At 41.2% G+C, this 27,022-nt stretch overlaps 1 protein-coding gene across 1 annotated transcript in view; it reads right to left on the bottom strand.

Moving 5' to 3' along the window:
• adamts3 (ADAM metallopeptidase with thrombospondin type 1 motif, 3) overlaps nucleotides 1-27,022 on the bottom strand; it is a gene marked incomplete at both ends in the record, with an annotated part of 107,656 nt that overhangs the window by 45,975 nt on the left and 34,659 nt on the right. Inside the window, 6 exons of the mRNA XM_080531521.1 lie at nucleotides 3,632-3,764; nucleotides 5,500-5,643; nucleotides 9,177-9,282; nucleotides 10,757-10,913; nucleotides 11,782-11,865; nucleotides 20,333-20,520. Coding sequence (XP_080387647.1) covers nucleotides 3,632-3,764; nucleotides 5,500-5,643; nucleotides 9,177-9,282; nucleotides 10,757-10,913; nucleotides 11,782-11,865; nucleotides 20,333-20,520 — 812 coding nt within the window. The remainder of the gene's footprint in view (nucleotides 1-3,631; nucleotides 3,765-5,499; nucleotides 5,644-9,176; nucleotides 9,283-10,756; nucleotides 10,914-11,781; nucleotides 11,866-20,332; nucleotides 20,521-27,022) is intronic.

Here is a 27,022-nt window from a genome sequence, read left to right on the forward strand (position 1 = left end):
AGTGCCAACTCCCTTACTGCCAAGACACACCTCTCAGCATAAATATGACTGCATCATTTGGACATTTGATAAATCAGTCCCAACAATTTTGTTGGCCTAATAGGTGGACTATGTCTAAAAAGTGTTTCTGAATGGTGAAACAATTAAAATAATGTTAACCTTGTTGAGACCAGGGTTTCGAAAGGTCGAAAAGCCTGGCAAATCCTTTGTAGAAAGTAGTTACAAAGGGGTGGAAACCCATTTGAAATGAGTGACACCTCACAACACATTAAACCAATCAAATACCTTGCTTGGGTAGAGCTAAAAAAACACAACATTCAGGTTATCTTCATTTTCTTCAATGGTGCAAGTTAGCATAAGCAACAACTCTCTGCAAAATAGCTAACCGGTTGGAAAATATACAGTAAAACCAAGCAACAACAAGCAACCATTCTATGGACATGTAGGGGAGGGTTCTTAGAATGTAACAACCAATGAAATCGCAAGCACATTCTCCCATCACTTGAACTCCTGTTCAATCCAAGCCAGCTCTGCCAATCTAAAATTCCCAAGACCTCCAAAGGAGGTGTGAGAATGTGAATTGGAGGTATGGATACTGCTGTGACAGTAGAGTGATATGGATTTGACTGTACCATCAGGCATGTTCATTACCGTTGTAGTAAGTCCATGCTGGGGCTAGCCCACCTCTAGAGTCAATCAATCCTCTCAAAGGTTAGATGGAAAACTTGGTCTTTAAAAAAGGTCTTTATTATCAGCTTTCACTCATGTTCCCCTAATTAAAATAAATAAATGCTGACGTGTTGATGAACCTTAACAACAAAGACAAAACTGTTTTAAAAAGTAATGAATTGACAATTCCAAGAAGTAATGCTGATTAGGTTTTCAGACGTCTTCGTGTTATGATTTTGTTTGGACTTTGCCTACAAGGTGTTTTAGACATAGACCAAATGAATGAATATCGATAACAGTAATGTTGGTGTTACAATGCTGTTAATAAGATGTAAGATTTAAGTAATCTAATTTCATGCAGCTCTACTTTGGCCTTGGAGACTTTTTAAAATCGTGAAATTAAATTGGAATTAAAATTAAAATTCAATTATTGAAAACATCCCTCACCGCTGCATTCCATTTGATTAGACGGTCAGGCCTTATTACGATGTCTTCTGAAGGAGTAAATGTAGATGTAGGGACAGTTTCACAGGTGGTGTCAAAGTATTTTTCAAATGTTACATTGGGCTGAGCTGAAATAATCACAGGTAAATGTGATTCCTTTCCTCCCTTGAGCAGAATACCCCTCTGTGGTACGTGCCTAAAGTCTTTGGAAAAGCAATTATCCAGAAGCTGTCATCATTAGAGACCAACACGTTTTCTTTGGTGATAACAGGATGACAGCCAAGCTCAGAGTCGAAACCTGGGACGAGAATGTCACTTTTTAATTATGATTAATTTACCACTTGACTATTATTATTACTACCACACACCGAGAAGAATAGAAACACTGCAATAAAGGGTTGTGGGGGGAAACGTATGGCAGGCTTGCCATATTCATGTGAGGTGCATCAACTGACAGGCCTGAGCAATGTAAACTATATTGAAATAATCCCTGCAGAAAACAACTGAACCCTCAAAGAATAGAGTTCTACAGAGAATGATAGACAGGTGTTAGCAGGTAATGTATACAGAAACTATTCTGTAGTTCTGAGTACTCACATATTAGTTATTACAGTACATGAAATATCTTCAGATAGATATTTCAGATGAGGTGAACACCATTATCATAATAGTTAACTATTATATGTTTGCAAATGGAAAGGTATCAAACCGTCATGCAACCTTTTTCATTAATGATTTTACCAATGATTACATTATATCCAATTGACCATGCATTTCATTTCCTAGTGATATGTTTTTAGGCAAAAAAGACTTCAAAACAAACAACAACTGAAGATGGCTGCATTACAGACCTGGCAGACCATCACCAGGGAAGATACCCAGCATCTGGTGGGGTCAATGGGTCACAGACTTCAGGCACTTATTGTCGACAAAATACTAAACATAAGGACTAATAGACTAATTTGGGTACCCTGAAATTGGCTATGCATAAAAAGTGTACAAATGCACAAATACCATGAGAATTAAAGCTAAAAAGCACACCTGACTAAACAGAAACACCTGTCAAGCCAATCATTTTGGTGCCCTGAAATAGGGGAACTATGTATAAAAAGGGTTGTAATTTCTAAATGGTGAAACCAATCTGAAAAAAGAACATATTGAATTAAAGCTGAGAATCTCTACTTTGACCCCAACATATACCAACCCATGTCTCTAATATAAGGTAACATTGAACATACGATAATGCTGTTTGTGAATTGTGCCTCACATGAGGTAATTAGTAGGCTCATTGCTGATTCTATTCTATTTAAGCCACAGATTTAAGGCAGTGTTTCTGGACCCTCATGGAGGGACACCCAGGTGATGCACATTTTCTTTAATCTTTCTACTCATCAGGTTTAAATGATTGGTTTATATTAATTGAATCAGCTGTCAGAATCAGCTGTCTGGCACATACAGTACTGTACAGAGGTCTGTGTGAAATCAGTATCACAGTGACTGAACAAGGTTCTGTTCTGTATTTGAGAAATCTCCCTTCCGTACCAGTCCCTTGACTAAAGAGGATCTGAAGGCTTCTGCATATTGACCAGAGGCACGGATGACTATCTGCTGTGTAAGTCGAAGGAACGCTAGTCTAGTCTGTCAGATGGTGGTCTCATTCCCCTTGGGCCAGCCTCTCTCTTGTTAGATGCTTTATGGATTGCATCATAAAAGGAAACAGGAATATCTAATCAACAGTCTAGGGACCTAATTGTTTTCCAGTCCCGGAGATGCAGACACATACACATCCAAGTGAACAATTGAATGCTGTAAATAATTATTCGGTTCCTATTCCTCTGAGGACCGACTACCAAGCTTGTTTAAAGGCAAACATGCTTTTAGAATTATCAAAGGACTGAAATATGGAAATATATCTTAAACCACAACTCATGTCAAAAATGACCTGTATTGATAAATAATAAAAGTTGCAAACATGGCACCGGCATGGCAGATGGCCCACATGGCAAGGTGGGTGCCTTTGAGAGCGAAATCACGTTTTGTTTGTAGGTGTTTACGACTCCACTGGCAGAAAGTTAATCATTCCGTCATCTGCTCATCCGTACTGTGAAGCCAGATAGCAGGTGTGGCCCTGCTAGCTACCCAGATGTCTGTTTGAAGTACATTCACGGCATCTGCATCTAATTCTGCTGCTGGAGTCTGTCAATGTTTACTATCCCAATTTATTTTTTCTAAAACAATTGAGGTTGTTGATTTATTGCTCTGCACTTGAAATCTGCACTTGAGAGTGAGAGACTTTCTCACCAGTTCCAAAAAAGCTAAATACCACTTTTGCTCGGACATTAACGGTTTAAGAGCAACTCATTTCACTGCTGCTAAAAAGCACTTGAAGTATCAGCTCCTTGTAAAAATGCATCTTTTTAGGAATCTCTTCTCAGCATATTTCAACTATTTGAATTTCCTTCTAGGGCTAAATCCATTTATCTGGCCTGTCAGTTATGAAAATGATGGCTACACTCACTGATGTGCAGATTTTGTAGCCCACTCCAAAGTCAAATCTACATTGCTCATCCATGGAGTAGTTGATGCCAGGGAGTTCGGGGAGCTGGGGCCAGTCATGTTTGAAAGGGTCATCCAGGAGACAATCATAGGAGCTGGGAGATACAAAAGAGAGGAAATACAAGTGAAACAGGAGAAAACAACCAGAAGAGAACAATAGTTAAAGTACATACTGTAGGAGGGTTTTGTAGCATACTGTTTCCCAATCTATAAAGTCTATATGACATCATCATATGACATCATCATATGACATCATCGTCATCATCATCATCATCATCATCATCATCATCATCAACATTGATGATTCCAAACAATATGAGAGTAAATGTGTCTCTGATTCATTTAAAGTTTGAGTGACAAACTGTTATCTCATTTATGAGAAGGTGTTTAAAGTAAAAATGCATGAAAATCTGGGATTGGGACTGGGATCAATTTTGGGATATTGGGGCACAAGGAATATGTTTGTACTTTTAAGTTAATGATATAAAGCCATTGATTCTTGAAGAATATAACTTATAAATCACTCATGAACTTAGGTCAACTGTCTTAACCCATCAGAACCCAACATATAACCTTGTTTTTCTCCACTGCTTAGCTCTAAAACATGGTTAAAGGTATCATCTTATCATCATCCTTGCATCCATAGCTCTCTGTATACATTTGAGAGTGGTTTCATTTCTCCAGTCCCATCCCGTAACTGTTTACAGTAATAGGTGGCAGGGAGACCACTTTGTTGTTCTTTGAATGTCAGGTTGCCCCTTTAACTGGAGAACACAGATCTAATAACCAAGTCTACTGCATATTCTACTGAATTGGATTTCTATACCGTAGCTGTTTTATCAGTTCAGCGGCTTGTTTCTCACTCTCAAGCTGAAAGTCAAAGCTTCTATGTTCAGCTGTGGGAAGCTAACCAAGCCAAACAATTATAGATCGGTTATATATTGGATCCCCAAAGCTTGAGCCATTTCAGTGTAATCAATTGGAAATTGTCATCTCGCATGTCACAAAATCTATCAGAATGATGAGCATGTTCCACTTAGTCCTGAATCACATAGATTATTTTTCAAGGCCAGGGGAAAATTCAATATCGTCGCTACCGTTAATCAAACAACCTTTCAACACAACAATTGGGAATTGCTCTTAGCTATACCTGGCAGTACTTTCACAAATAGTGAATGGGTAACATCATCACTCGGTGAGGCGGGAGCCTTATATGTTCTTTGAGTATTTCTTTCAAGAAAAGCCAGGAAGCAAAACTGGTTGGTATTCAGAGAACGGGATGCTGAGTCTACTGTGAAATGCACTTCCAACCGTCATGCAGAAATATTTCCTATTTTCAATTGCTGATAAAAACAGGCAATATGTCTGAATATATTGTTATTCTCGTTTGTTAAACTAGATAAATCCACATACTGTTAGATGCTGTCATGGTACTCTTTTTTAGATAGAAAATAATGGTTTAACGCTTCACTGGGCAGTGAGAGGTGTCGCCCCAAGCAAAGAATGTAAACCTATCAGGGAGATCATTCAACCACTGAGCTCAGTAATCCTCCTCTCTTGATCACAGGGTACTTACTTACTTCTGGTTCTCATATACTGTATGTATGAATTTCTATATGTATATACTGTAAACTTTATGAATACATACAGTATATTGAAATTCTTTATTGGGAATAACCCCTTGAGAGGAACCATCTCGTTTTCAAGGGGGTCCGCAAAGACAACATACAGAATGATTCTTACACTTTTATTTAAACATTATTTCCTTTTCCTCACAGGATATTCCATATTTGAGCTAACAAAAAGCAAATGCCAAAGTAGAGGACTAACCTGATGTATCGCTTCAGCTCCTGGCCGCTGCACATGGACCAGTGGTAGCGATGGAAGGCAGCCTGCACCAGGGGCGCCATGACGCTCCCCATCGCCGTCTCGTCCCCACAGCGGTTGCCCTGCCCATCGTGCTCCATACCAAGTCTGTCAGAGAGAGGTGGAGGTCATTGGTGCATAACAACTAGGGGTTCAATGGCTACATTGCTTCATTGATTATTGACATTTACATTAAATTGTTGACATTTAGCAGACACCTTCATCCAAAGCGACTTACAACAAATACATTTGACTAAGTAAGTGAATCATCTATCCACCAGTCATAGCAAGAAGCTTGTTATTAAGCTGTTGTAATTTATGTCATCCGACACAACACATCGCTATGCCATTTTACACATTAACATTACCATTACCATCTCTACAAACTACTATGACCAACTATTACCTTCAATAGAAGTGTGTCCTGTCCTAAAAAGATACTTAAATGGCTGCCTCACCTTGTGTTCCCTGACAACATAATGGAAGGAAGAGGTTTGGTTTCAGTTGGAGCTAAGACCATAATTGAGGGCAGTCTGGGGCTAAATAATGTGCTCCTTCCTCAGACACTTGAAAGCTAAAAGGGTTGCTGTTCAAGGTAATATTGCTCAATTAGCCATACAATGATGTGGGTTTTTTAGGCGTGTGAATTCAAGAAGAAAGAGGGAGAGAAATACTTTGAAAATCATTTTAGGTGAACTTGGTTTTAGATTTCCAGTGGTTCCACGTATGTAAGTAAATAAAGCACATTTACTGTAATTATTTCACATATACATTTGACCTCCAGTATACTGTATGTGTCCTCAATAGCACACTCATTATGTTCTGTATACCAGACAGAAAAGTGTAATGCAAACGTCAGGCCCATCATATATTGCTGATACCATGACACCACTCTCAAATTCATAGATCATTTTGGATCAAAGGACTAGGTCTATCATCAACATGACAGTTACACATTAAACTTTAATTGAAGCTATGCAGTTTTGGCTTAAGTTCCTGTTAAAACTGCCTTATAATGATGAGTTATGATGGGATAAGACTGTTGTATAAAGTTCCTGTGGTGTATATGAGTAATAGTATATTATATAATACAGACTCTGAGGTAGATGTTAAAGGTGTAGTCTGTTGTTTCTATTGGGTCTTTACTGATTGGCTTATCAGTTAGGAACTATGTATTTCTATGTTTATGTGCTTTATTTATGCCTCTGTTTCTTCATGCATTTTATGGCAAAACAGGACAGAAGATACACGCTACTGTATATTTTGTCCTGTGTGACATCCCGAGGGACAGGCTGGCAATACCCTGTAACCCCTATACCTTTAAGACCTGACCAGGTCAACTCTGGCCAGCTGGAAATGGTTGAGGGTTGGTGGTTTTGGGTATATCGCTTCCTAAGAGACAGGCTCCAGGTTGGTCCAGACTAAGCTAGGTTAGAGAAAGCTATCTTAAAGTTCTGAAGATGACAAAGAAAGAAGCAGAAATAATAAGAAAAGAAGCTTAAAGAAAAAAATAAGGCGCAAGAAACTGGAACTTCTCAAGGCATTCTCCCAAGCCATGATAAGGGTCAGCCTGTGGCCCCTATAAGATAGTAAGCCAAATCAAGACACTGAAGAGGGAGACATCAACTCTGCCCTCCTTTCTTGACTTCTTGAAAAATTTATAAATTCTTCTTTCGATGGGCCAAATTACTGTGACATCTCTGTGATATTTACTGGACCTCTCAAATGTGCTTCTGAATAGAATTGATAGGATGAGGTCTCATTGGTTCTCCTTGTAAACAGCTCTTAATTTAAATACTATGGTTTGAAGCCAGGTATAAGAACAGAAGTAGAAGACAGATTCTTTCCCTTCTGTTTTTCTTGTCAGAGGTCCCAGCTGTTGTTTTATGAGTACAGTCAGGGCTGTAGGCAGGGTTTAGAAATGAGTGAGATCCAGAATAGGAATGCAAGTCCTGCGCCCTGCCGGGAGGTTTCTAGGTGTCTGCCGAAGCTCTCTTGAGGCCTAAGTACATACAGTACGTTTGTGAACAGTAATGAGCAGGGGAAATGTCTGTCTAGCTTAAACACGGTGAGCTCCGTCTATGATGGCTAGCCTGTTTATTAACCCTAACCCTAATTAGCCTGCATTTCTGGACGAGCAGAATTCATACCAAAATTATTCTCTGTTCTCCTCTGTTTTTCTGTCTGTTCGCCTACTGTCTCGGCTCCTCCTCTCTGTGCTTCTGTCTGTCCTGCTCTATGTTATCCTCTCTGTCCTCATGGTCACATTTTTCTCTGGTTTCTTCAGGTTTTTTTGAGTTTTTTTTAAACAAATAAATCTAGCATAGTCTGCCGTAATCTTTTTGCCATTCTTCTTCTGTTACTGGTCTGTCTGACTTGTGTTCTGTGGGAGGAGGGATCAGGGAGGTTGATTAGACCTTATTGATTACATCACATTATGTTGCTTGATGATCATTTCTAATGAAGGGTTGGAATAACTGCTGACATAACAGAAAGACACTGGAAAGACTGGATGTTTTCAACTCCCAATTATACAGTTATATAGCTTTTTATTTTTTATTTTAAATGTTTATATATATATTATAAATATTTTGGAAGATAATGACCTGGCTGGCTGGCTGGCATGGCTACAGCCATGAGTACAGTAACAGATCATATGGGTCTGTCTTTGTCTCTTTCTCTCCCTCTCTACCTCTCTCTCTTTCTATCACTTACCATGAGGATAGAATGTACCATTTCTCGATGAGCCCCAGTAGCCACAGACCCACAAGTTACTCCCAAGCTCCTCCCTGCTGCCTACCTGCCCAGATGAACCCAATCTACTTTCTTCCTAGCCTGTTGTGATCTGCCTTTTTATCTCCTCTGGGGGGAGTGGAATGGCAGTATTTGTAGGAGGCAGTCTGATTTCTATGTTTGAAGAGTTATGTTTGTGAACCTTTAGGTTTAAAGTATCTAGGTTTGGACCCTTTCCCTGCCTCCTTGAGCCTATGTGAGATCATTGTCTTCTGTTATCAGCAAATGGGGAAAGGATATTATGTCAAATAGAAGCTACGTCACTGTTGATGAGAGCATTTGCTTGGAAAAGAAAGGTTGTTGAGGCTATTTATTGTAACATTGTAATCATTCAAAAGTCCCCTGTAGACATACATCGATGAACATCGATGGCATTATGATTACTGTCAGTTGAAGTGAATAACATTGATTATCTTATTACAATGGCACCTGTTAAGGGGTGGGATATATTAGGCAGCAAGTGAACAGTCAGTTCTTGAAGTTGATGTGTTGGATGTAGGAGAAACAAGTAAAGACCTGGGCGACTTTGACAAGGGCCAGGTGACTGGGTCAGAGCATCTCTGAAACGGCAAGGCTTGTGGGGTGCTCCCGGTCACCGGTGGTGAGTACCTACCCTCAAGGCTCATCGATCCAGGAAGGCAACAAATATATAATGAGTATTCCTGCTCCATGATGTAAAAGTCGATGCATCATTGTATGTGCAGGTGAAGGCCAAGCCATGCCATGCATTCCCACACATGTAACCTTGGTTGTATCGACACATAAACACTCTCTTGGTCTAGATGTTTTCATTCACACCGACACCCACAAGAATAGACAAGCGCAAACACATCTGTGTAAGAACCTACACATGTCCCGTCTCGTGGGCCACGACGAAGGCGGAGGAGAAGCCGTCTTCGTGGTTGAGGGTGCAGCTCCGCACTGGATGGCACATGCCTGTCACAGGGGCGTATCCTGTGAAGAGAGGGGAAACAGAGGAATATGGAGTGAGAAAGAAAACAAGAGAGAGAAATTAAGACAGAGTGAGAGAGATGGTGAGAGAGAGAGATGTTGAATAGGATTACTCATCCTTTTCTAGCGGTATCTGCCATTCCCCACTAGCTCTCCCCTCTGACAGCGGGTTGTGCTTTCCCGTAGTGGTATTAGTGTCTTTGCAGATTTGCTCCTTTAACTTAGATTTTATCCTCCTCTCAATCTTTATTTTACCTTTCCTTTCATCGTTAATGTTCCACACTCTCTGAGGGTACATGTTTGTTTACGTTCTGAAAAAAAGGACAAGTCATGCCACCGTAGGACAACTTAATGTCACTTTGCCATGGTTAGGTCAATGTACCGGGGAAAATGGAACAATAATTTAGGGTCCAGCAACAAAATTGTGATGGCGAAATCATTCAGTCAGAACATTTAGGGCTTTGATTGTGCAAGTACCGTAAGAGGCCACGAAGCATATCATCCCTGGTAATCACAATAGCATCAAAAGGGAGCTCACAAACCTAATACGGTTGTTAAGGGAATTGTTTTTGTTGAGTTCCTGACACACAAGACAGGAATCATAAATGTAGAGGAAGTGTGTGTGTGTGTGTGTGTGTGTGTGTGTGTGTGTGTGTGTGCATGTGTGTGCATGTGTGTGTGTGTGTGTGTGTGTGTGTGTGTGACAGAGAGAGAGAGAGAGAGAGAGAGAGAGAGAGAGAGAGAGAGAGAGAGAGAGAGAGAGAGATTACATACATTATGTACAATCACTGGCATTTAATCAAAACAGCTTATTGGGAATCACAAGAAAACATGTTATTCAGAATCTGTCCTCATCTTGCACCAACGGAAGAGCTTTTCAATGTTGTGCACAATTCTAAACAATTATCTGAGAAATGTTGGGATGCCTTCTGCAGACCTAGACAATTGTGTTCCTTTTGTTCTGTCCATGCACCTTTAACAGACTACTCAAATGACATTTCCAACCTCAAAAAGCTTATATAACACATAATAACACAGATGGGTTCTTTTCTAGCTTTTCATCAAATAGCAGACAAATAAAGGGTTTTCAAACTACTGCATATTCCCTTGAGCACGACTAACACCACAGAAAAGTATTGTGCCTGTTTGTGAATCAGGACAATTTAGAGGAACACTGATAACACAAACAACGTGTTTTGATTGGAGGGGAACTATGGGGATTTCAATCTGAATTTGCTCTGTCCTCACATCCCAACTGTGGGATCTCCACAGATAAGGGAAAGGGGAGGAACACCACTGGTGACTGTTGAGATGCCCCCAGGCATCCTGACTGGACCACATTACCCCCTCAATCAAGACATGTTTTTACCTCTCTGGACTGGCCTGATTCAAGCCTGATTTGACTTCATGCTTAAGTCATGGTCACCGTAGACAGAAAAACAGAGGTTACTGAGTGCTGCTTTAAGTCCATGCTTACCCTGCATGCCGGTGGGGCCGAAGTCCTGGCGGGTGAGGAAGATGGCGTGGTCGTGGTGCTCAGAGTGTTCCGGGTCGGCTTTCTGCTGCACAAACGCCCAGCGGCATACGTTCTCCAAGCTCCGCGATGGATTGCCTCGCTCAATTAGACTGATGGACTGGCGAGTGAAAACAACATTAGCGCAGAGCACATAAACCCCATTAGGGTTTGCTTATACACTCATTAATATGTGGCAAGAACTGAAAGTGAACTAAACAGAATGTCTACACTGCCACACAGGAGACTGCACACTCAACTAGTCTAAATGAGATTACATGCATTGCTACTCTTGGATGCCTTGAATTCTATTTACTGTGCACACGACATGTGAGTGAGACCGGGGGGGAAGACAAATAAATAATACGCATGCGTAATAAATATGTCACACGGTCTGGTGAAAGAGGTAGCAAGTCGGAAATCGTCAAGTCGCGCAAATGACCAAAAAGGTTGTTTAAATAAATAAATAATAATAATCAGGTTTTTTTCACATTACGAAAATGTATGACAGATCATTTGAAAGCTTACAGTCTGCACTTTCATAATAATTAACTGAAAAATGACCGTGCCGACTTTGGGGACCAAAACACCAGATCCTTTCACATATTATCCTCTGGGCAGTTAGCATAGTTGTATGTGGTTGACATGGTTACACAAAGAACACCCTCAACCACTCATACATCTGCTTAATACTTTGCATAGTACAATCAACTGTCACTAAATAAAGCGTAAGATCCTTGTTAATACATCTCCTTTATAATACATTCATATAGCATTATGAACCTTCACTGTATGAGGAATGAAGCATAATTAGCTGGGATATTTTGTGAATACACATAACCCAGCCTACTTTATCGTAAACTGTCATACTGTAATGCTAATCTATGAGGCTCTGGACTCATGTATAATGTTTATACAGTCGTTATGAAACTATCGCAACATCATAAGCTGCTGCTTAAACATCCCTGTCTTTGATGGTCTTATCTCACCTTTGCGTAGCCGAGCATTATCATCCTCACCAAGACCACGTTGATATGGACACCTAGTGAATCATCATGGTAGATCTCATTCACCTGAAAGAAACATTAGAGGCATGAGAAGGACTGCAGAGAATGGAGTATGAAGCCTCTAATGCTCTACATAGTCTACCAGTCATAGTACGTTTAGTACTCTGTTCATACTTACTTACCTCATTAAGCCTTTAATGCCTGTTATTGTATATAGGCAACTATGTCTCAATCAAAAAAAAATCTTTTATTTAGCACACAGTAAAAAGATAATTCATACACACAATAACCATAATACATCATAGAGAGTAGGAGCAAGGAAGACAAGAAACCCAGAGGGGCTTATGGAGCGTCTCCCTTGGTCAGAGAATGTGATTACAGTTAATGTAAAATAAATAAAAGAAAAATATAAAAATGACAGAACAAAATAAGGAGATCAATAAAGACGTGCTATAAAAGAGAAATAATAATTTTAAAAAGAAGAAGAAGAAGGAGAAGAAGAAGAAGAAGAAGAAAAAAAAAAAAAGACGAAGGAAATAGAAAGAGAATATAAAAACCAAACCAAAAAAATGAAGAAAAAAACAAAACAAACAAACAACGAAAGAACGGGAGAAACAAATGAGAAATTAAAGTAAAGATACGTTTACATAGTAAACTTTATATGAGGGTGAAAGGTCAAATAAATGAAAAGGGAGTTGATTTGGCTCCTCTGAAGTGAAGACTAAATTGAGACAAGCATGTATGAGTGGATGGCAATAAGAGTTGACTCTTATTTATTGTATTGTAAGGATGATTTTCTTTGATTCTCCTAAAGAAACTATTGAATACAGAAGGAAACTGGTGGTGAATTTCTTTGAAGTCAAACTGTGCTACGTGGAGAAAGTTTACTTGGAGGATGCTGAGTATAGATCATTCCTGAACGTTTTTGAAGAAGATAGATATGATTTAGCTTGGTTGGATGGCCAGTTTTATGGTAACCAAAAGGAATGGGACAATTGGCTTGAGAGATGTTTCTGGTAAGTCACAAGAGTTTCGTCACATCATTTGTGCAGCCATAAGAGAGCTGTCAATATGCAGTATTGATTCTAAGCTTTGGAATGAAGACTTAATTGCCGCGCTATCATCTCGTCTTAAACATAAGAACTGGCATTTGGAATAGAGCTTGACGAAGCCATTATGGAATATGGAGTTAAGGAAAAGCAAAGATGACCCTGTGGTGTGTGTGAGTTATTTCAGACCTTCAGGATAGCAACCGGTTTAAGATGAGCTTGAGATAATCGTGTGATATGAAAACAGAAGAGAAAATGTCATATATTTTTGATATATATTTGATATAACACATTCTAATTGATAAGTAGGACCGTGTTTTTATTTCAGAAATTTCAAATAACAAAACAATGATGTTCATACAAAATACTACATCAATCAGGTGTCGCACATACAAGTAAGCGTCAATATGTTTCAATATGCAGAAACCTTACTGTAGGCTACTGAACATACTGTATCCTATACGTTTTGCTGCAAGACGATGAATGTCAGTGAATGAGAGCATTGTACTATGTAACCACTTTGTGATTTGCTTCTTTCCAATCCCATGGGTAAGAGCAGGTGCTGTACTATTTAATTATACCTGTACCAACCGTCAAACAAAAAGAACACAGATCTACAAAGGCACTGAATGCTTGTGTGTCAAACAAGGGGCACTAACAGAACAAGAAATGGGAGAGTGCACAGCAATCATGCTCACGTCTGCTCACGTCTGTGCACACTGAAGATAACGAGACACCAAATCAGAGTTCTTTAATTACCTCCACTCATGCTTTCAGAAATATACAACAGTACCACACACCACCTTTTGGAGAAAACAAGCTCTACATGTAACAATAAGAAGAAAAAAAACTTTTACTAGGTATTTTCACATAACGGCCACTGGTAGCGGTGGCGGTGTGCGTGGTGTATGGATGTACAGGGTGAGTTATGAAAAGGGTCCACTGTTGGGAGAGTAACAGTGAGGCCCTTTTAAGGCCCAGCTGTTTTTCTTCCCCTCCTAGGAGAGAGCAGGGAGCCGCGGTGAGTCAGGCAGGCTACAAGCAGGCTACGCTACCGTCTGTTACTCTACCTGAGGCTAGAAGCAGGCTATGCTACCGTCTGTTACTCTACCTGAGGCCAGAAGCAGGCTACGCTACCGTCTGTTACTCTACCTGAGGCCAGAAGCAGGCTACGCTACCATCTGTTACTCTACCTGAGGCCAGAAGCAGGCTACCCTACCGTCTGTTACTCTACCTGAGGCCAGAAGCAGGCTACCCTACCGTCTGTTACTATACCTGAGGCCAGAAGCAGGCTACCCTACCGTCTGTTACTCTACCTGAGGCCAGAAGCAGGCTACGCTACCATCTGTTACTCTACCTGAGGCCAGAAGCAGGCTACCCTACCGTCTGTTACTCTACCTGAGGCCAGAAGCAGGCTACCCTACCGTCTGTTACTCTACCTGAGGCTAAAAGCACTAGGATGAGTGCCGAGTGGGACCCTGGTTCTATGCTGCCCCATATTGGACAGACAGTAGGAGGGTTCCACTCCAAAGTTCAACTGAACCTGCTAGCTATGACAACTGTTTTATGTCCATACAGTAAAGGCAGTTTACCAATAACATATTCACAACAATTATATTATGTTGTCTATTCCTGTTGTTTATATGTTCATTGTTTTTCATACAGAGTAGTGGAAATCTGCCATCTTTAAAATATATATATTGTTAGATTCCATTTAGACAGTTCTGAAGTAGATAAGTAGAGAGCGAGTAGCAAGGGAACTCCAGTCTCCACCCTCAGGCACTAGATGTCAAGGGTTGGAGTATTAGCTGGTGTAATCACATTTCCCCATTGAAGATCAATAAAGTACCATCTTATTTCATTTAGTGTTGTTCCGATACCGATACTAGTATCGGCATGGCCACCGATACGCACAAAAATGCTGGTATCGGTATCGGCGAGTACTTTACAAAAACTTATTTTTTTTTTTTTTTTTTTTTTACTTAAGTTTTACAAAAACTTTACGAGTTTTACAAAGGTTTTGAGCAGTGCCAGACTAAGTGTTAGCAATAATTTTACATCGAGGTGAGTATGCGGCTCAAAAAACATGTTTTTTTGTTTTGTTTTTTCAAACGCCGTGGTATCGGATCGGTACTCGGTATCGGCAAGTACTGCACGGTCAGGTATCGGTATCGGTATCGGGATAAAAAAATGGTATCGGAACAACACTAATTTCATTTAAGCAATGTTTGCACAGCGTCTTTGTAAACAAACTTCTGCACATGCACCTGCACTTCTTACTATGAAAACTGGAAGCAGCGTTGCCCTGTGAAGGGAGTCTACCTAGTTTAGTAGTACTCCTTTCCATTAATCAAGACAATTCTGTGATCTTAATGGACCAATAGAAAGAGGTGTGCTCTAATACAGTAACGCTGGTTTGTTCCATTGCTTTGAACCTGGTCTCTTTGATGAGTCAGCTTACCATGCCTAGGGGTTAATTCTTTAATCCAAGAGCCATGCTCACACCTTTGCGTTTTTGGTTAAAATGTAGAAAGCGTACTGCATACTGAATTATCTTTCAAAGGGAGCATGTCAACCATTTTGGCAACACTCTCTGAATTCTCACATATGTAAGTGGACAGCGCACACAAAGTCTTATCCAGCTTGTTACATTGCTAGCGCTGAAACAGGAGTGATAATTCATGGGAATGAGGCAATTAACAAGAAATCATGAAGAAACCGCAATTTCTGATTCGGTCTAAAAAAGAATTATGATCCAATGAGGGCAGTCTTGACTAATTTGACTTTGGACACTGTTGACGTCTGTATATGATGATGTCATATCTAGAATCTTGTTATGGCAGAATTGACAGAATTAACTTGTATCCAAACCGGTGAACAGATCAACTGATTGTTTATGATGCATGATCATTTAAGTTTATGATGATTTAGACTGTGATAATCAGGGAGGGCTCACTAGAATACCATCATTAATGTTTCTCTGCAGGCTTCCTCTGCCTCAGTGCGCAAATGTCTCCTACACCTGGGAACTGAAGGTAGAATGCAAAACAATGGAGGCAAGAGTGAATCTCATGCTTAATGGTCCCGAGAACACACTGGCCTGTTGAATTCAGGACATGCACACTGAGCAGAAGAACGAGGAATCATGAACCAAACCCCAACCGTTGCATCGTTACTGAATTACTTGTGAGCGAGTGGCTCCGGCACCCACCGGACTCCTGCCGTCTACACGGCATCTGTCTCACTGTGAGCCCACACAGATGGGTACTTCCACCACAGAGCCGGAGAGGAAGAGAGAGACTAGAGACATACACAGTGGATCTGCGCTCTATTTAGGTTCAGCTCCGTTCTGTTATGAATACTGCGGTTAGCCTGCAAGTTCAGCATGTCCATCCTTCCAGGCATGGTAAAATCAGACCATATGCTGTCTCTCTCTCTCTCTCTCTCTCTCTCTCTCTCTCTCTCTCTCTCTCTCTCTCTCTCTCTCTCTCTCCCTGACATTAACAAAAGGAGACTATCATAAGCAGTGCTTGTGATATACAGTGCTGTGCGTACGCAATGAGAAAGTTAAATTTCAATGAAACACGTATTATGAGATTAAAGTAGAGTTTCTCAACTTTTATTTGGATTAGGAACAGTCTCCAGGAGGTAGGTGTGAATGTGTCAGACACTACCATCCACCAACTACAGAGGCTTCTCTGCAAGGTGTAAATCACTAGTTATACTCAAAAAGGATAATACAAAAAAAACACACACACATGTGCATACACAGACACTCCCCCCCCCTCTCTTTTCACACATAGGTTAGTTGACTTTGTTTTCATGTATTTTATCTTCACTGCCTTTGCCGTTCTCATGTATTGTATGAATTGTTTTATGTTGAACTGGTGTATTTCTGTTTATATGTTTGTTTTTTGTTATTCTTGCCGGGGCCTCTTGACCAGATCATCACTGTAAATGAGAATTTGTAAATAAAGGTAAAACATTTTTACAAAATAGAGTGATTCAAAGTGGAAAGTTGAAAAAAAATGGATCTGCCATAGATTTACTGTACAGCATACCACTTTATCTGTGAAACACGTTGGACGGGGTGTTATGGTTTTAGTATGTATAGCTGCCTCTAGAACTCTTAATTGATCATGTTAGTGCTGACAGCAGCAGCAGCAGAATGTATTCTGAAGTGTATAGAAATGTACAAAAAAATAGTACGGTACAAGCAAATGCCTCCAAATTAATGAATTGCTGACACAGACAAAAAAAAAAAAAGCCCAATATAAATATTATCATGTTATATATTAAATTCCCCATGGCTCTATTCAAATAATCTAATTACATACTTTGTAATATGGCTGAATGGATGGAACTTGCTGATCTGTGCTAACTGCATGGCGTTCAACACTATAACAGAAAATAGGGACTAAGAGCTTGTAAAATGTCCATATTTCACAACGTTTTACATAATCAACTGTGAGATTACTTGTGGTTTTTAAAGAAAGTGCAGAATGACTCCATAAAGCACCGGTAGCACATTGCAAACTTTGAGAAAGGCAGCACTTGTGTATTTCAAGTCAAAAGCCAGAAGGAGAGAAAAGAGTAACTCCTGCTGCTGGCATTGTGTGTGTGTCTGTGTGTGTGTGTCTGTGTGTGTGTGTGTGTGTGTGTGTGTGTGTGTGTGTGTGTGTGTGTGTGTGTGTGTGTGTGTGTGTGTGAGAGAGAGCGAGAGACAGACACCAGGGGCATCAATACACTGTTCACTGGCATATGAGCACATGCCGTAACAGTGCATAGTCAGCTGAAGGAGGTCAGCCCGAGAGACACTTAATGAAAAAGTCCATTCTACACTACAAAATTGGCGTCCTTGGCAGGGTTTTTAGGGAGAGATAATAATAATAATAAAAAATGCTATGCTATCTTATGCAAGTTCTGGGGAAGTTGAAGTTCTGCTAATTAGACATATAGAGGAGTTCTGGGGTCCTTAAGGTGAGGAAGGTCCTTGCATGGATGGCCCTGAACGGCGGCCAGTGTGTGGCACTCCAACCCCCCCCCGACAAATCAAACTCAGCTTCTTCTATGCAACGGTAGAGTTCGTTCTCCTATATGGCTGTGAATGCTGGACACTGAAGCCTACCCTGCAGAAGTCCCTAGATGGATGCTACACCAGAATGCTGCATGCAGTACTTAACATCGACAAGAGCGAGCATGTTACCAACAAGCATCTGTATTGGGGTCACCAAGGGTAAGTGAGAAAATAGCAGTCAGGAGAATGAGGCTGGCAGGTCACTGCCAGAGACACCAGGAGCTGCCAGCCAGCAAACTGGTGCTGTGGGAGCCAACACATGGGTATCGATCACGAGGGCGTCCCACACTAACATACGTGGACATACTCAAGAAAGATGCAGGAGCGGAAAGTACCGGCGAGCTAGCCGGATGTATGGAGGATCAAGGACTGGAGGCGCCGATGGAGGGCTCGACCAAGGACGACCTAGAGAGAGGTATTATCTATTCTATTATATGCTCATACGACAGTATTGAATGTAATGGTGGTAGTACCGTAGTAATAGTGGGATGGCTTTGGATAAAAGTGCCTTCTTAATGGCATATATTATCATCATGATCATACAGTGCCCTGTGGAAGTAATGGGAAAGGGAAGCATTTGTTCTTCTTTTGGCTCTAAAAGGATATAGAGCCAAATGCTTCACTGTCCCATAACCTAAGCAGGACACTGTGTGTGTGTGTGTGTGTGTGTGTGTGTGTGTGTGTGTGTGTGTGTGTGTGTGTATGTGTGTGTGTGTGTGTGTGTGTGTGTGTGTGTGTGTGTGTGTGTGTGTGGTGGATGGTTGGAGGCAGCTGTTGTGTGAATGATAATCGTCATCATGCATATTTTGACAGGAGCAGGCATCTGATGCACTCCACTAGCTAAGTCCAGCAGGGACATCTACTGGAAGTAATGAATAACTCGGCAGATTTTTCCCGGAAAGCAATTTTTCTCTCAACTGAGCAAGAAACGTAATAGAAATACATTAATACAACATGTTTTGGTACAAGAACAGTTATGCAATGGTTGCTTTCAGAGGAAGTGAGACCATTACTCACTCACTAACATAGACATGTTGATGGAAACACACTTTGCCAGTGGAAATATGAAAATATACAGTAGATGAATTTTGGATTATTTGGCCTTCTCTGCTGGCCTGATCAGCACCTGATCAGCACCTGCACGTCTTTAGATTGGATACGCACTATTGAGAGGCAGAGCTAGCAAACTGAACTGGATCGAGCTAATTTGTGTAGATGTCAGCTGTTGTTCTACAGGAGGAGAAGAGGTAGATTTGGTGGCAGATATTGTAACAATGCAATTTTCAAGAAGAACCTTCCAAGAAAAGCTAGACATAATCAGAAGAGAACGGCCAACCCCGACGTTAGCGAGGCTATCCATGTAGAAAAGGACTTATTGGTGGAACTGATAAACTGTACAACAGAAGTCTTCTTGAGGAAAGAAAGGAGGATGGATTTTGTGTTCAAATAATCAGTTGTTTTGGTGAGTACAAAGCATTTTAGCATTTTTCTGCAAGAGATGTAGATATACGGAGCGATCCTGGGGTCCGTAGATATGTGTGTGGTGTGCGCACTGGCTCAGCTGTGTGAGTAAGTGGGTCTTCAATGCAATCTTTTAATCCCTTCCCGGGGTGCTATCGTCGAAAACACACCCCCGTGACCGTATGAACATGAGGAAGATAACCAGCCTTGAATGGACTCGATACGGTTCACCTATCGAGATCGACAGACCGATAAGCAAAGTTCAGGAAATAACTGACGCTTTCGTTTTCACGCAATGAATTTAACACACCCAGACAAGGTGCCGCTATAATAAAAATTGCAACGCCCGGTTATACTGCGTTTCTGTCTAAATGTATAGTTTCTAGAGCCATGGCGTGTCATAATGATGGTATTAAGAGGTGAAATAATTCAGGTAGGACTGTGTAGGATATCACTGAAGGCCTACTGAAGGACTGAAGGACTGCTATCCACTACCCCCCATTTACCCCCCATTTACTGTCCACACTCTCCCCTTTCCCTCCTTCCCCACTCCCTTGGTGTCTTCCAGCAGTCAGTAGACTTTGATTATTCAAACAGACTTGATGCTGTGAAAAACAGTGTACACAAAGACAATTGAAATTCCCAGTAAAGGGCTATAGTGTGAGCATGCGAGTTTGTCGATGCAAGTGTACACATAAAGCCAAAAAAGGCTTGGGGAAAATGCCTTCTGACATCCTTTGCTCTAAACAGACGACTCTGTTCGTAAGTATCACATTTGAAAACCAATATGTGGTACTGGCAAATGTAAATGTGTCGCTGAGCTGAATTCTGTGATAAAAAAAAAAAAAAAAAAAAAGATGTGATGGCAGTTTGGTAGACTGTTTACAAACAGAAGACATGTTGAGGATTAACCGTGGGCATAGAAAGAGATTGAGGACAGACTTACTATGTTCATGAGGGTTAGCAGGTAGTTCTGCACATGCTCCTTGCCGTGGAAGCGCACCACAGAGTCGTCCACTCCCAAGAGCACTTCTATGTTGTAGTCGTCATCCCCGGCGTGGCGGCGCTTCCGGACCGTCTGGTTGACCTGCTTTGCCACATTTTCCAGAACTCCAGGGATGTCCAGTTCTGGTTCTGTGAAAAAAGCAATGGGACAAGGGTGAGACAATTAGCTAGCAGCCAACTAACTTTTAAAAGTGCTTACTTTGGTAGCAATGTCGTAGCTGGGTTTGTCATCATGAGGGAATAGATCAAATTAGTCAAAAAAAGTAAAAGAGATATCTCCCTGAGTTCAAGATAACACAGAGCTGACACTGCATGTTCACCACAAAATGTTCATGAAGATAGTGAACTCTGCTGTGAAATGTTGAGGACGATAATGAAGTCTGCTGTGAAATGTTGATGAAGATAATGAACTCTGCTGTGAAATGTTGATGAAGATAATGAACTCTGCTGTGAAATCACCCAACCGTCCTAATTTAACATCTTATTGAGTGGAACTGACCCTCCTGGGCCATGTCAAAAGCTACTCCCTTCACATTTTTCATGTTCCAGTGACGCTAACGCCTACAGACACTGGCACTGATTGACTGTGCGGACAGCTAAAATAAATAGGGAGAAATGGCCACCACCTCAGCCGTGCCCCGGGCCCTACAGTGTGGGGATTGTGGAGCGCATTCCTCCTCTCCTCCGCTCTCGTCATGACACAGGCATTCTTGTGCAGCGCCCCGGCTCCCCCAAGAGTAAACAGGCTCTCTGAGGTCCCTTACTTCAAACGCACAGGGCTTCCCCTCAAGACTCCTTAAGACTCCCAGTGTGTCCCGAGGGCGGACGGCCAGGCCTAGCCCGGCCCGCTGCGGCTCTGCAAGCTCACTCCCTTGGGGCACATCCGTGCGGCAGTGGCGAAGGTATAGCCCACACGTGGCACGGTAGTGCTGGTGGGGGTGGTTTATCACCGCCGCCACGGCTAAAAATGACATGGGGTAGGCGACAGGCACCTTCACATTCATCTCCAGTGGAAATCTACTGTGCCAGTATGCTGATTTTAATCTCCTCTTCCTCTACCTCCATCCCCCCCCCACCCAAACCCATTTCCCTTGAGAGCACATGTATGGTCAAAGTGCTAAATAAACATGCTGGAATGTAATGTAATGATTTTAGGCGAGTGCCAAAAAAAGACATTCATTCATGAAAAATAAGCTGTTACTGTGTGTGTGTGTGTGTGTGTGTGTGTGTGTGTGTGTGTGTGTGTGTGTGTGTGCGTGTGCGTGTGCGTGTGCGTGTGTGAGTGTGAGTGTGTGTGTGTGTGTGTGTGTGTGTGTGTGTGTGTGTGTGTGTGTGTGTGTGTGAGTGTGTTCCTCTCTAGTCAATATCATATGTTTTTTCCACACTATGACTGCATGATTCTGAAGACAAGCTTTCTCCCTACATGCTCTGCTCAAGTACTGCATTTAGGAGTCAGGAGTGTGCACTGCAGGGCAGGAAAACTCAATTTAAAAATAATTTGATTGATGCAATCAAATTAGAATGCAATCAAATTAGAATGCAATACATTACCATGATTGTAACTGCATACACCTCTCTAAATTACCACATAGACATCACATTGTTTGCTATTACCGTTAAATGAGTCATTGTACAGATTCTTTACTCTTTCAAACTGATATTGCACAAAACAAACGACAAGTCTTCCTTCTTTCTTGCTTGGTAGCAAGGGGCTTTAAACAACATAGGACTATTGTTTGAATGCATAATGTGATAACCTACGTAAATGCACCTTCTGTTTGACAACATTTCACACCAGCCTTAAATTAATATTATTTTCTTATTGTGTCAGCTTGACATAACAAGGTGCTGTGAACTGCATTTGATTTGGCACTTTGCAATCTGTGTCGTACAAAGGGCTTGCTCAGCCCTCTGGCACATAAGAATTTGGGCTAATCAAATTGGCTTTGATGACTGAGAGTCCCCCCCACCCCCCGACTGAGTTAAATGAACGGCGGCAGCCACGACCTAATCACAAACAGCAAAAAAGAGAAAAGATGCTGTACCAGGCACTTCACCTTGCTTTGCCCAGGAAATTATTTCCACGTTGGGGGGGGGGGGGGCACACCAAAAAAAAGTAGGGACTAGCGGTGCTTTGTGTGGACGTGCGGCTGGTCTTGTTAAGGAGTGTATGAGCTATATGCTGACGCTGACCACCTGATGCTTCTGGGAGACTGTACTGTAGCTACCAGACAGCCAGGCAGGCACAGAGGGGGGTTTATGGCCTGCAAACTAGGTCGACGGGCTCCATTTAATCAAACCCGCACTGCAGTATTTTACACACAGTAGCCATTTTTCCCCATGTTCAAATAAAATCACAGACTGGTTTTGAGTGCTGTAAAAGTAAAATCCGACCAATAGGCCTACTACCTAGATGGACTCCCCTCACCGGTAAAAGTGTTTCAATTTCACAGTAAGAAGGGAGTGGGTGCATGGCCGGTAGTTGGCTAGTAAACAAAGAAACTGCGTAAACATTGACAGGACCTCTACAACTCACTGTCATACTGTGTGGAGAGTACCACAACATATGGTGATGGGAGACACTGGCATATTATGTGACATAGCATACAGTAGGCCTACTTTTACATCTCAGCAGAATGTGGACTTACTGTGCCACCCTTAATAAAGTGTGACCTAAACACATGATTTGGAAATCGGTTGTGTAACATTGGGATGACCTCTATGACGATATCAAGAGCATTATGACTCAAAGCTTCAAAGCCGTACTTTTTATTTTTTTTACAACACCTTTTTTTGTTTGTTATGGGTAGGCCTACATGTGGGAAAACTAGGGTTAGGGTTAGGTGCTACGTCGACTTGGTATATACTGGCATGTCTAACCCTAACCCTACCCCTAACCCTAACCGTAGCACCCTAGCACCTAACCCTAACCTTAGTTTTCCCACACATGTACCGTATTCCCACATGTACCGTAACACATACACGCAAATGACAACAGAATTTTCCAGACATTTTCAAACCTTGATATAGTCTAACATAAAAATTCCATATTTCATGCCATCAGGCTGTAACAAATCTAAAAGTTTCCAGATTTGTATTTATTTATTTTTACACGTGAGCGAAGCTATCTTTGGGATTCGCACTGCATCTACTGTAGGTCCATATGATTCAGTGCTATCGATCATCGCAAATACGATTACGGACCCTGGCCTTGTCCTTCAGATGTCCCTTCATTGTGCTGGGAGCCTCATCTGCTTTATGTTGATTCTCTCCTACTGTTCTCTTTCAGTTTTCAACAGCCTCTAATCTTGTGTTGTTCTCTTTCTGCTCATCTGTCCGAGGGTCTACTATTATCCAGGTCCTTAAATTGCATTTTTACATTTTCTATGTAAAAAGTGCTATACAATTACATTTGATTGATTGATTGATTAATAACAAAAGACATGGGACCTGGACTTATAAAAAACTACTCTTGAGATCTGAAAACATCTGACAACCTTTGATTTTGGAAAGCATAATCACGTTCAAGACCTCCTGTAGCATCTACAAATCTCCTTATTAATTGCATTAATAGCTCCTGGAGCTTTGCTTCTACATTGTATAACCACAGACTACAAAGTCAAACTCATCAAGAGGGCTTCCAAGTCATTATCAAATAAAGCCAGAAGGAGTGTTTTCTTTTGAGGAAGCAACACTAACTGATTAATAACGACATGATACTATCGCTCAATCAAGAGACATCCCCATGACATGTCAGTCATGTCAGTGACATTTAAGTTACTAAACCATTCATTGATCTGAAAATCAAAGGGAAAATGCAAAAACAAAAACTATGAATTAACTTCCCAAGTTGTCATAGACTACTGTTCATTTGTCATGTATCTTTTGAAGAACCAACTCCTTCTAATTGTGTTTGACAGAGAGATTTGAAATCCTATTAAAGCTAGATAAGTAAAGACATTATCGGGCATAACAGAACAACTTCTGGCTTGCAGATACCAACAACAACAACAGAATTCATACAGTATCTGCCAAGGCTTCCATTATTGGCACGTGTTATCTTCCAAGTGGCCATGACTGAAGGAAAGGTTAAAGGTCACTGTATGATTATAATTGGTTGGGGTTAGGGTTAGGGTTACTGTATGATTATAATCGGTTAGGGTTAGGGTGAAGGTTATTGTATGATTATAATTGGTTGGGGTTAGGGTGAAGGTATGATGATGTGTGTGTGTGTGTGTGTGTGTGTGTGTGTGTGTGTGTGTGTGTGTGTGTGTGTGTGTGCGCGCGTGTGTGTGTGTGTGTGTGTGTGTGCGTGCGTGCGTGCGTGCGTGCGTGCGTGCGTGTGTGTGTGTGCCCAGCTGTGTATGATGATGTCATACCATTGAGTCTACCTTTACCTATGGCACTCACAAGCACATGCATCCAAAGATCTAGTAGTTAGTAGGATTACAATACCATCTTTACCATGTAAATCTGCACTACATCAAGTCCAGGGTAACTGACAGAAAAACGATTCTCTAAAAAAAAAGTACACAAACAAAAAGCCTATTTCATAGTTCTCTCCTCAATCCTATTTTAGCACACTTTGCTTTCAAAGCAGTTGATTTGACAAACGATTAAACGACGTGTGAGTGCCTCTAAAGTCGGTATCAGGCATCAGAGGGGCAGCAAATCAAATGAGTCACTGCCAAAGTTATTGGCATTCTGTCACGTCGAACGCAGCAGTGCGAAAGCTAACTGTGGCTGACCTGTCGGTGATAGCCCACGTGCAGACTTGTATATGTATGAGTGGCCTACATCCCGTTAACTGGGACATCTGTTGCTTGTGCTGCTCACTTCTGCCAAATCAAGCTTATACCGTAATTACTATAAATTAGGCTTTGTGAGAGATGGTTGGAAAATATTGTAGGCTCATAATATGTAATTATGTTAATGAAGTGCCCAGATGGGCCAAAATGGCCTGTTGACTTGAAATGTTTGTTAGTACTTTAATTGGCCAAAGCATACGTGTGACGGCAGCTGATGAAAGGAGGTAAAAGTCGGAAACCAATCCAAATGTTCAGACCTTTATTCTGAAAAAATAGTCATTGATTTTCAACAACGTTGACATTTATTTACATTTTTCTGAATAAAAGTCTGAACATTTGGTCAGTTGCTGACTTGTTCCCCTTTCACCAGCTGCTGTCACATACACCAAGGGCCTCATTTATAGAAAGTACTCAGATAAAATGTTGATCTTACCCGTGTCGTCCGTAGAAAACCACGTCAACGTAGTGATTTATACAATTTCAACGTGAGTCAATTTGACCGTGGAAACGATCGTAGCTCTACGTCGAGTATTGACCTTGCGTACGCACATTACCTACTGGTTATGCGGAGTTATTACAGGAATGTGAGCCGCACTGCCTACTGTAATTCATGCAAGTGGCTGGTAATAAAATTAACGATGTTGTTATCAGCCGAGAAAATGAGTTTAATTCTAGATTTAAAAGGAACTGATGTTTATGATTGTATTTCAGTCTTCCTTTATATCCCTCCGGAGCTGTCTATCTCCCCTTCAACATGCCTGGTGCGTTCCACAATGGACCTTGCCCGGCCACGCGCTAAATTATACTGGATTTTCTCCGGTGTCTGGGAGTTCGCAAAGGGAGTGAGCAGCCATATAAGAATAAGACCACCTGATAAGAATAAGACCATTATATTATTACAGTATAAGCAGCACTCGAGTTGAAGGGGGATGGCATCCCCCCAGAAATAAAAACAGTCAAAATCGCCCCACTCTTTCCATACTTTATGTCATTTTATCAATGAACGTGGTATTACTGTTATTTCAAGGTGCGAGGGGGCACGCACACATGCAATTACATTTTTACCAAGTTACTGACACTGAAGTCACTGACGCTGAGGGGATGCTAAAATTGTCCTCATATGATACAATCCACCACCTCCCCTGATTTTCTTTTACAACTTGAGTACTGAGTATAAGCCTGTGCCTGGTTAGTTGTCATGATCAAACGTTACAAATGCAACTTACCGAGAAGCCACCCTTCTCTGCCCTCTCCCACATCCAGACGAACGCCTACCCTATATTATAGCACTTGTCTTAATTGAGCCGCTATAATTGAGCCGCTATCACAGGCGTTAATACAAACCTCATTCACCTGCGTTCATTTTACCTGCGTTGGTATTTATAGAAGGAAGCACGTACGCAACTTTAAACCATCTCAGCCCGTTTTATAAATAATGCTTAAGTCCGTTTAGAAAAATGTGCTTACGTGAAAGTACTTTTTTTATAAATGAGGCCCCAAAACAGGTAGAGTCAGCCAGATCCTTACACATCCTCTCAACTCTCTGCTGCTAACTTTTCTATTCCTGACGTCTGTTTTACAGACCTTACAATAGTGTGTTTTAAATACATTCCAAATGAATGAGGCCCTATGGCAAAGGTGACTCAACAAAATATGGCTATCAAGTATCTCAGCAAATTAAGTAAATATCCCCAAACTGTTTTGGAAAATCGACCACAATAAATCATGTTAATTTGTATTTTGGGTGAACAACTGCCTCACTTTTGATGACTGTTGAAAAAACTAATCTACAGTAAACATATTGATGAACATCAATATCACAT

This window comes from Nansenia antarctica (genome assembly GCF_963989245.1).
Source record: "Nansenia antarctica genome assembly, chromosome: 5".
In the NCBI taxonomy this organism is placed as follows: Eukaryota; Metazoa; Chordata; class Actinopteri; order Argentiniformes; family Microstomatidae; genus Nansenia; species Nansenia antarctica.